This window comes from Parambassis ranga, chromosome 7 (assembly GCF_900634625.1).
Source record: "Parambassis ranga chromosome 7, fParRan2.1, whole genome shotgun sequence".
Lineage (NCBI taxonomy): Eukaryota > Metazoa > Chordata > Actinopteri > Ambassidae > Parambassis > Parambassis ranga.
The window spans coordinates 10,667,215-10,678,752 of NC_041028.1; the positions used below are offsets into that span (position 1 = coordinate 10,667,215).

The 11,538-nt window shown below is 40.8% G+C and overlaps 1 protein-coding gene across 1 annotated transcript; it reads right to left on the reverse strand.

Moving 5' to 3' along the window:
- Positions 1 to 2,825: 2,825 nt before the first annotated feature.
- spsb1 (splA/ryanodine receptor domain and SOCS box containing 1) lies at positions 2,826 to 10,138 on the reverse strand. Its single transcript, XM_028409074.1, has 3 exons — positions 9,938 to 10,138; positions 5,637 to 6,529; positions 2,826 to 4,012 (listed from the first exon to the last, which is right to left on the reverse strand). Exons 2-3 carry the CDS (start codon positions 6,328 to 6,330, stop codon positions 3,885 to 3,887), a joined length of 822 nt encoding a protein of 273 aa, XP_028264875.1. The 5' UTR covers positions 6,331 to 6,529; positions 9,938 to 10,138; the 3' UTR covers positions 2,826 to 3,884.
- Between the last annotated feature and the right edge of the window lie 1,400 nt (positions 10,139 to 11,538).

Sequence of the window (11,538 nt, forward strand, 5' to 3'; positions counted from 1 at the left end):
TAGCGTTAAAGGGCATAACAATAACCAATAAAAACACACAACAAAAAACTACATGGCATAAGGATCACAGGTTTATGCTTTACAGAGTACCCTCACCGGTGAAATTTGATTTAATGACATATAAAACATACTTTGTTTCATTATAAAATTACAAACAATTGTTTTTATCCTTATTTCTATGTACATAAGATTTACTATAAACCTGCCTATCATCTTATTAATGATAAATCACCCTGCAGGGCATCCACACGTCACCAGGGTACATTTTGATCTGCATTCTTATCTCTGATTAATTACAGCCACAGCATTTATAGGTGTTCTATTTCTGCATAGTAATTATGCAGAAAATTGTAAGGTCGAAAACAAGGGCGAGAAAGCCTACATAGAAACAAAGAGACTCAATGGCTGCTCACTGTAATTTTATGGCTGTATAATAATGTTGTGAGCCACCCATCAATGGTCCTGGTCCTGCTGGCACCCTGAGGATAAGCTACAGAAACAGCTTACTCACCTTGATAAGAGCACCTTGTTTGTTTACACATCTGTCTGACAATATGCCAAAACACTCATAAACATGGATGTGCACTGTCCTGTGTGAATTCTTGTTTTTGTCACTGTTGTTGACGTAGAACCGCTTATGAAATTTAGGCTGGATTATATTAATGTGTGCTATTGAAATACAGCGAGCTATGTAGAGTTTTATATGATGTAACAAGGGTGTCCTTTTCATCAGTCATGCCACCACGAAGGAGCTAATTTAAGCTCGTGTAAATGAAACCGCTGACATGAGGCAGACTGCGTGAGTGTCATGCCACTCTATACTCCAAGGGGCCGACATGGTATTTTTTACTCATCTAAATTAAAAGCCTTAGGAATTTAAGTTAGATTTACTTACAGTAGGACATTGCAATTATATTATGAGGCCCAGAAAGATTATATTAAAATATGCCAACATTAACAACTTTAAATTACCAATAATTTATAACTGCATGCCACAAGAAGGAATGGTGTTTTCTCTGATACTGCAGGTAGGTTTTATTGATGATAGTTGATAGCTGGTTTTCATGCAGGTGTTGGAACTGCTGACATCAAGTGTCCAAATATGGAATTTGCAGATGTTCTATACTGTGCTTCTGCTCTTGATGGTAGAACTGTAGGACTCCTGGGAATTTGTTGCAGGATTTGTTGTTGTGTGCAACTGCAGACTGCATTTAGTTCCTGCTGAGGTTGTTCGGTGCGTTCATGAATCTTTCGGGTATTTTTGAAACAGCTGTTGAACACGATGTTCGATGAACTGTGCTGAACTTAATCCTTTGCCTTAAAGCTGAAGCATAACAGGGATTAAAGTGTCTCAGTTTCTGTATCAGTGAAACTGTCACTTTAGCTGGAGACTGATGGAGCAGTAAAACTAAAATCCCCCCATGCCCACCCCACCCCCACCAACTCCCCACCCCCAACAATACTGCTGTCCTGGTATCCCTCAGTGTTTGACACATGTTCATTTCCACTGCTCAGAACCCGTTTACTTCATCCTCAGTAGTAAAACCTGTGTTTTTTTTCTCCTTCTATTTTAACAGAATTTTTAGGCCTCTGTCTTTGCGAAGGGAGCGTGGTTGATTTGAAGCATTATAAAAGGCCACTATGAAACACACGTTTTTTAGCCAACAGGGCTTCCATGTAGATTCACATTTTTCCCTTCACAAAATTAATTTCTGTGAATGGCCAAGAAGGGGTTCATTCATACATTGTCTTCTATATTTTAGTTATAGTCTAATAACAACAATTGTTTTGTTTCTTTTGAGCATTGTGATTTGTTGTTAAACAATTCATACGAATGAACATATTTCTGTTCCTTCAGAAAATTGCACCCAAACACAACCAAACGAGTACTTAATTTGTCACTGCAGCTACTTTGGGGCTGTTAATAATCACATTAAATGTGACTTGTTATGTGACAGTGACATAGAAGCCTCAAACTGCACATCCTGTGCTTCCCCTGCTGTGACATATCAACATGTGTTTAGAAGTACTGATAACAAAACACTGCAAGAGTGAATCTTGAGTGGTTTATGATGTGGTAAAAAATGGTCACACCTGTGTATGAGGATCATGGCAACACAGGGACGTTTAGGACTTTATGTACATTTTAACAGCAGATGTCCAAACTTGCAGCAGTATACAAAGTACATATGGAATTAATATGCCATAGAATACCATAAAGGTGATGCAACATGCCCCATTACAGGACCTCCTCCTCAGTGGAGTGCAGCCACCGTCAATACACGTTTGCCATTTTATAACAACTATCTACTTTATGTTAGCTCTGATCCCATTGAATAGGTGTTCATATTGTGGGTATTTATCCTCTGCTCTTAGCAGTAGTTAATGAATTAATAACTATAGTGGCATTAAAACGGTCAAAAAATGTACCATGCACGATGCATAAGTTGAAATAATCTTTAATAGATACTTACAAACAAATCTACAACAAGAAATACAAATAAGTGGGAGCTGCAAGCAAGGAAAAGGTGTAGGACAGTGTGTGCACATCCATCTGAATATGTGCCACATCTGCACATTTAAAAATACTAGAGTCAACAGGACTATGATATGGCATGTCAATATATTGGCAATCTGACCTTTCAACACATTTTGCAGCACTTTGTAGATTGTCATGTTTTGTCAGTATGGTGCCCTAAAAAACAGGTTTGTAAATTCAGGCAACCTACGTAGCCCGTCATCCACATGCCCCGTTACCCGTCAAACACAAACACTACGTCAATGGTTCTCAGCTATATGTGTCAGTCAGGCCCAAGAGTGGTAGATAGTTTTTGTTTTTATTTTATTTATTTATTTTTAAATATAACAGCCAAACATTACACTTTGGTATTGCCTTCACTGGGTGTTTCCCCATCATCTGGTTTGATACATCCCAACCTGTGAAGTCATCTTGACTGGGTTAAAAACTACTCTTGGGCCTCACCGGCACACAGGTGTAAATCTATAGTGCATTACAGAGGAGTGATGAATAATAAAAAGACGAGTGTACCGAGAAAGGTTTTCCTGCAGATGCATGCTACAAATGATCACAGTGACATTATCTTTCTGTTAAAATTTGTGCTGATGGTGTTCTTGTCAGATGCCTGATGGCTAATAACGGGGCACTTCCATATCACAGAGAAACCTGATAATACAGTGTGTGGTTGGAGCTGCTCTTCAGCTGCCTCACAGTGCATTCATCCACACTGAACTACGGTCTCTCTATGGAGTGGTCAGGATCTCTTTTCTCCAAGCATTAAATTTTATATCATCTACGTAAAACCCTTTTTTTTTTCTAAAAACAAATCACTTAATAGTTTTCAATTTGGAGAGATGCACAAGTGGATGTGTGTGTGCTGCCACCCTGTGGTCAGATATAGGCAACACACCACTGCCACACTTAAGATCAACATTTTTCACTGTTATTTTAGCACAACAGAAGTTAAATTTCAAAGACTACATAAAGGAAGTTCACCGATCATAAAGTCGGCAGGTGACAGCAGAGGTACTGACCACATATGCCACATCAGCCTACAAACTGGAAGGGGTACACCAACATGGTGACAGTCAGAGCATCGACCAGATCAGCGTGTGCATAGTGCTCAGTGATTCCTGATTTCATAAAGATAGGGAATACAGTTGTAAAGAGTCATAAAAACAGGATAAGAAACTCAAAAAGTAGTCCAGCCATTCACAAAGAAGAGTACTTGTTAAATCATCCATGAGGCTGACTCAGTCCTGGAGGTTTGAGCAATGCTGTCAAACGGGATTAACCCAAGAATGATCCCAGAGAAATATGACAAAGAAACAAGGGTGTGCTGAGCGTGTTGGGGCCGTCAGCGGCGTCATTGGTAGAGCAGGTAGTTCTTGAGAGAGGCTGGCAGGGGCAGTCTATGGATTTCACCCAGACGGTCTTTTCCCAATGCCACCCTCACCGAACGCCGACACAGATCCATCAGAGAGAGGGGTTCAGCTAGGGAGAGACAAGAGAGGGAGAGGGCTGAGAAGGTGCATGTTATGTGAATTGACAGACACATTTAAGGGGTGTGTACATTGGCCTACGGCAGAACATATTTACGGCTCTGTGACATGCACATGCAGTTGCATTTTTGAAGAAAATTGCTCGTCAGCACTGTCTGACAGTGGAGATGGCTGCCATCCAGAAATGTGGACGTGAGCTTACACCCTTTTTGCCATTATATAACTACTACCTCCACCTTAGGATGGAGGAGCAGCTCATTGATGACACTGCTGGGCACCACTTTCTAGTGGTTCAAGCCTTCACTTTGCCCATGTTGAAAAATGAATATGCTACATTTATGTCATGAGAATACAACTGTGTTAAAACACTTTAAAGTTAGATAATGATTTGCCCAAAAAAACAAAATAGTATGCCTCTATTCTTGTTGCCATTAGACCATGTGATCATAAGTACGGTAATCTTGGCCCAAAGCGGTGACAGGGGAAGGATATTTAAGAATGCAATTCAGACAGAAATTCCACTCTGATCTAACTAAATGCATGAACAGCCCCACATGCCCAGGCTGTATTCATATGTGGATGCTGCAGTGCACGTCTCTCCACATGGACTAAGAGAGGACATCGGCATTCAACTCCATGTCTGCCAACAGCTGCAGTGTAAATGAAATTAGAGGGGTTTACAATATAGGTTTTAACATTACACTTTTTACAAAACCCCATTTAAGACATAAAACACAAATACATTTTTTGCAGCCACACAGCAACTAAAAGGTAAAAATGATTAAGTACGGTTACGTTGTTATAGAACTATTGTTGTGTATCATCAAGCAATACAAAGAATCTAGCAAAGTTGCCAATACCAAATATCATTTGACTATGTTCTACATTCATATTGTGGCCATTGGATTTAAAAAAAAAAACAGGATTAAGCACATTTCAAGTTTAAGTACTTTTAACATGAGTACATGATCATAGATTTTCCTGCAGCCAACAGTAATATGAATGCAATTTAAAATTCAGTCCAGCTTTTTATGCATATCACTGCATCTGCAGCGCTTCTTTTGCATGGGCCTAAAACTAGGTCAAGGGATCTGAGCTGAACATAAAAATCTAATGAGCACAGAGCGCTTGGGACATGTGGGTAGTTCAACATGTTTTGATAAGCACCGACGCTTCATTGTTGAAAGCTCATGAGCCTTTCACCAAGGACTAATTGGGCTTAATCCAATTGGAATCATTTAATATTTATCTGGGTGGAAAAAAAGCAGCTTGTGTTTTTTGAACACAAACATTAAGGACCAACGGAGGCTCTGCTGCCTATTTTAAAAACGTAGGTCAAAAAAAAGTTATGACGTGTTGGGCAGTTTACAGGGCGATCTCTAAACTGTATCTCCAAGAAATACAAATAACGTGGCGTTAGGACATGTACTGCTTTACATAATACCCAGGGAGGCAGCCATATAGATATGATAATGTTGCTCCCACTACAATGTGCCATTTAGACATTAGGACAAACTCTCAAGTTACACCGTTGTTTATTGCATCAATAAATCAGGTTATGTAAAAGCAGTACACAAGACATTTGACAAGGTATAGCAGTGAAGGTTGATACTTACGATCAAGACCATTTATGTACCGGATTCGTATTTCACAATGTCCCCATACGGCACTCACCACCGGGTACAGCTTCCTGCCCTTAAGTCCTCTGAACGCCACACCTAAATAATGTCCATCTACTATGTAACCCAGAGTACCCTCATCCATGTCCAAGACCACTAAGAGGGAGTCTGGTATTATGAAGGTGTCGTCTGGCTCGAGGAAGGCTGGGTAGGTTTTTCCTGGTTGATTCTTGCCATCATGGTAGAGCTTACTCCTGCAAAGATCCCAGCCCCAGGACTCAGCGTTGCTCCCTACCAAGGCTGTGTAGCCCACCGAGTGTAGTGGGGCGTCACTTGTAGCCACTCCCACCACAGCATGTGTGCCCCTCTGACGCATGGCCCAGCTGATCTCCCACACATGCAGTCCCCTTGTGTAGCCAACACGTCCCCTGATGGCGTCCGTGCTCTGCGCCACAGGGTGCCTGTGGAACACCAGCTTGTTGTCATCCTTGACAAAGATGTTTAGGGAGCGGTCCTCGTTGTTCCACGAGTGCTGGACCTGGACATCCAGGCTGGCGGGCGGCATGTCCAGCAGAAGATCCAGTCGAGATGGCTTGGTGTGACTCAGGGCTTGTAGCTCCAACTTCAGGGGGCTGAACGCTGGGTCCCGCATATCAATGGTTTTAATGCCACCTGGGACTTTTTGCCCCATGCTACAGGTGGTTATAGCAGCCCCTTCTTCCCCCTCCTCCACCTCCTCCTCCTCCTTCTCCCCCCCTCAAGACTATTGGGGGGAGAAATCAGCCTCAAACTGTCTCCTCCACTGTGCTCCTGCAACTCAAGGAGCAGGGATATCCTCCTGTGTCTGATGCAAACAGCCAAGGTGAGGCCAAATAATGTGTGAGGCCTACCTGCAGGGGTTAAAGAAAGCAGGAAGGTAATTATTAACTGATCTAATCAACCCTTTCTCTATTTGGACCATGAAATGACAGCATCACATTCTACTGAACATTATCACCTTGGCATGCATTTCAGTAGCAACAAAACCAGCTGTCACTACACCATTTACAGGACATGACGCAAGTTTACATTTGATGGGAATTTCCTTCAGTTTCATAGTTGAATTCATTGGGTAATAGGTCAACAACAGCTAGTACTAGCTGCAGGACTTTAAGAGGCCTAAAAAGTGCCTTTGTTCTCATGTGACTCTTAGTATACAGTATAAAACATAAAGCAGGCAGTGTCCTCTGACTGAAAAAATCTGAGACGTAAACTTAAAGACAGATTTTCACTGACAACACAACATCTGATGACCATGGCCTCATTTCCTGCTGCTTTAGTAAAGATGTGCTATCTTTGTGACATTATTTACCCACAACTACCTCAACCTAATCTAAAGCCGTCATTGACGGCCTTGTTTATTCATTCCTAGCAGCAGTTCCCTATAACGCTGAGCCGACCAAGAAAGACAAGATAAACAAGTTTCTGTCACTTGGTCAAATTTGCTAGATTGCAAAGATTATGTATAATGGATTGGGCTAATAGCAGAGAATAGACTGACCTAGTTACAGTGCTAGGTTCCACAGCTACAGCTCAAAACTTAATATTTGACAGACTGTAGCTGCTGTGTACAAAGTCTTTATGAATAGGTGGCGTGATGTGACAGGCATTGTGACACTATACCTTGAGGTGGCATACACTTTCTATGTTGGAAGCATCTCCATTTGCAACAGACACTTGTGCAGAGATGCTCTTTCTGTATCATAAATAATTAAAATGGAATTTATTAATACAGTGCTACCCAACTAATGTCTGCATAGATTCTGTAATTTCATAATAACCTAAATGGATGTGTTTTTTCCTCCACTGTATAGAATATGCTTCAAGGAACAGTTTGATATAGAACTCAACGTATGTATCATTAATACATGAATTCTGTGTTGACTCATTCAACTGTGCACTAAAAGTAAAGGAAAACAGCCACATGATCTGGATGTGCTTGACAAATTCAATTAGCATGATAAGAATTTCAGATGTGCACTTGGAGACTCTAGACATGAATCAACAATGTGTCTCCATGTTAGACTACAAAACATAAGAATACCTCATAAGGTTTAAATGTATCATGATCTGATCAACTACAGCGCATATACACAAAAAACATTAAAACCTCAATGTTGTCCATCAAACAAGCAAAGTTACTTTTAAAAGACTCAGGACTGCAATGATTTGAGTTTAAGGGATGATACTAAATTGTATAGGAACTTATCTAACACACACCATATAGCATTGTTTTTAGAAAAGCTACTGAACATGAAAAACATCCACAAGCAGGAAAAAAACTCTGCGGCCCTTCACAGGAGAATGTTACTCAGCTGCTCTGAAAGTGATATATTCCCAGAATCACTAAAAATAGGAAAAAACAGAAGGAAAAACTCCAGCCATTTCCTATTATATGGCCGTCTAGTCAGAGGGCAATGGGAGAAGTGGTAATAAAATGTCTGGGTTAAAAAAAAACATTATGTTGTGTTTGAGGGAGACACGACTGGACCGCAGCTCTTTTGAGACAGACACAGTTGTAGCAATAAAAGCCTGATGATCACAGCTGTGATGTGGCACACATCCTGAATTATTTCAAATTGTTCTAATTGTTTCAATTACTCACTTGAAACTGCACACAATCACATATAAAAGACTAAGTACTCTAATTCAATAGCATTCTCCTTCACAGTGAAAAGGCTTATTTGAACTTAACTTTATATTTCAAATTAAGGATCACTATCCCAAAGACATAATGTGACTTTGTGTGGCGCAGGTGTCACCGCTGCTGCTCTTTGGTCTTCCTGTTCCTGCCTGTGTTGCAGTGAAGCTGTAGAGAGTGTTGTGTAATGTGGAAAATTGTGCTGCTGGGAAGGCCACTCTAATTGAATTGTAGACAAGAGTTCATTGAGCAGTGCTTTGGCTCTTCTTCTAATGCAAGTAAACAACCATTTAAATGGGTCATGTCTCTTCAGTGATTGGAAAACAGGAGGGACGAAAAAGCAAGCAGCGGGTGGCCAGCATCTGAATGTAAACAATCTCCTTTTCGATGCCTGTCCAGCATTCAGGGAGAGAGAAACATGTTAATTTGCCCAGTCCTTTGAGCCAGGACTTGAGCATTCCCCTCCGTGTGGCAGAGGGCCACCTTACAGCGCACTCAACAAATCAAAACTACAATGAAAAGGTCTTCCCTCATTCACGTTGGACTTTAAAACCCAAACACACCGAGCAGTAGCATATAGGTGGCTTTTGGAGGAACGTGTTTGGGCTGGGATCCGGGCCTGGGCTAGATGGGGGGGTTCCTGGGCCCCAGGGGGTTGGTAAGGAGCTGATTAAAATGCAAGAGGAAGGCTTCACTGGATTTGCTGAGCCAAGGAAACACTTGTTTCTATTGTAATACTCAATTTAGACCGGTCCCACCTGAACTTAAGCCACCGCTTGTTTGTTGACCTGCTGAGTACATAAGGTTCACCCAAGACAAAGTCATCCATTGTACAGACCCAGAAAAAGTGTTGCTGAATTTAATGTAGTCTAGACTTTGTTCATGCTTGTTAGCATTTATTAGTGCAATTGATTGAGCTGTATTTTGGTTAGGTTCGTTTTTTTGTCATCTCAACTTTGACACTTTGAGGGTGGTGCTGTTAAACCTTTCTGTAAGACTAAGGTGTTTTGTCTTTTTTGGTAACTGATCTCACATATATAAATGAGAAAGACAAATAATATACGTGTAAAAAAAGGGATTGGCCAAACCAGTTGTTGTAAGGCTAACCAGAGCTTTTTATAACCGATGTTACCGTGAGCGTAACATGTGTGCTGCTGTTAATCTGCTGCTATGAGCAGGCCGTCTGCACCATGAGCTTTCTATGCTAGCTACAGCACAAAAAAACAGCCTGATCTTCACATCACTTCTCGTGGGCCAGCACACTCGTGGATCACAGTGCGTGAAGTCAACTTGATTTCATGTGTGATTAAATGTGTAACGTCTGCTTCCGTTTATCGATCGAAACGTTTTTTCACACAATGAGCCGCACAAACCGCTGGAGTTAGCATACACAGCTACAAAACAGAGCTAATGGTCAATAATGAGGGGGCGAAAACAAAAAGACAACACAAGTCGTTAAAAAGCGGCCGTCTGCGGGCTGACGGCCATTTTTTTAGAGGCTGTTTGCTGTGTCACAATGTAAATATGATGTAAAGAGGAACACTGAAACCGAAACAGGCGCTTCGGCAGCCACCATACGAGCAGAAAACAGGAGCAGAAAAGCACAGAGAACACAGACCTGGTTAAAGCTGTGAGGCGGTGAAACAGCAGAGCGGGGGAAACCGGCTGGAGCTTCAAAATCTTCACCTACTCCATCGTAGTTTTCTGTTTTCCTGCTCTCGTCTTACCTTTTACCGTTTCAGCCCGAACATGAATTAGGTGAAATGGTGATGGCTGCTTTAACATCTCTAGGATCACGTGATAAAGTGCTCCCAGCTGCCATACAGCAGATTAGGACCTCCCTACTGACGGGCTGCAGCTACTGCAAAGATGGCTTCATGTTGGTCACAGAGCTGCTGATGCAGGTTTGATATGGTTCAGGGTGTAAAATGATTGGTGAAACATTTTAATATTAAAGGCACAGATCATACAGTTTATGTATGACTAAAGTAACGTGTTTATATTTATGAGTATGCCTATAATTTAACATGTATTATGGATTTATGCTGATGACTTGTGGATATATTTAAAGACAACCAAATCAGTTTCCATCAAAAAGAAGTCAGTTGCCTGAGCTGTACTGGTATTCAGCTGTAAACATGTTGCCTTGACCTGACCTACACTTGGGACACAAGTCAATAATGGTGAGGTAACGGTTAGTTACACCGGGACCTGTGCCATTTCTTTCAGACCTTTGGGGTCATGGAGCTAAAATGAGCTAATGCTGCAGCTTCAGCTTAGGTTCTTTAGGTTAGAGTTAGGTTAGGTTTAGGTTATGTGTGGGTGAAACAGACAATAAAACATGACTTGAATGTTTTCTCTGTGTAGGTTTTAAAGCCAGCACACAACAGCAATGACATCACCTGTATAGATCTGTATACTGTGGTAAATATGTTCAATGGTAGAAAGTAACTAAGTATTTGTACTTCGTTACTGTACTTAAGTAATTTTTTTATGTATTTATACTTTACTTAAGTAAAAATAATAGTGCATACTTTATACTTTTACTCCATTACATTTTGCAGCTGTTATCTGTACTTTCTATTCCACTACATTTCTACAGTGTTGTAGTTACTTGTTACATTTTATGAACACAGTGCTGGACTGATGTGAGGTCAGACTCTGCATGGAGGTGGTGTCACGCTGCGAGCTGTGTTTCTATAATGAGCCTCAGTCATGACGCTGGTGCTCTGGCTCAGTTAGCTACTGTCTGCTAACACTAATCCACCCATTAATGTCTGATAAACATTAATCATAACACTAATCAAAAGCAGGAAAACTTATACAGTAAAAATGGTGAATGCCTGTTTTTTTTATCACCAGCCTCTCTGTTCACTTGATGCCCACAGCCTGCCTCTTGACACACAGACCTGTCCATAGCTGGTTCTGGGTACATTTCAGAGATGTCTGTATTGATCATTTAAATTAACTACACATTATCCATTTTAATTTTAAGATGATTTCTTTGATTATTTTAACCTGATATCCTTTCAAATGGAAATCAATAATATATATTCGGTGCGGGAGTACTTTTAATACTTTAAGTACATTTATAAGCAAGTATTTAAGACTTTTACTTAAGTAGGATTGTTGATGTAGCACTTCTACTTTTACTTGAGTATATATTTTGCTGGGTATTTGTACTTTTACTTAAGTACCAAGCTTCCATACTTCCTCCAC

Coding starts and splice junctions, on each gene's coding strand:
- spsb1 (XM_028409074.1), bottom strand. CDS start 6,330: ATGGGGCAAAAAGTCCCAGGTGGCATTAAAACCATTGATATGCGGGAC. Junction 4,013..5,636: donor GTACATAAATGGTCTTGATC/GTAAGTATCAAC, acceptor GTCTCTCCCTAG/CTGAACCCCTCTCTCTGATG.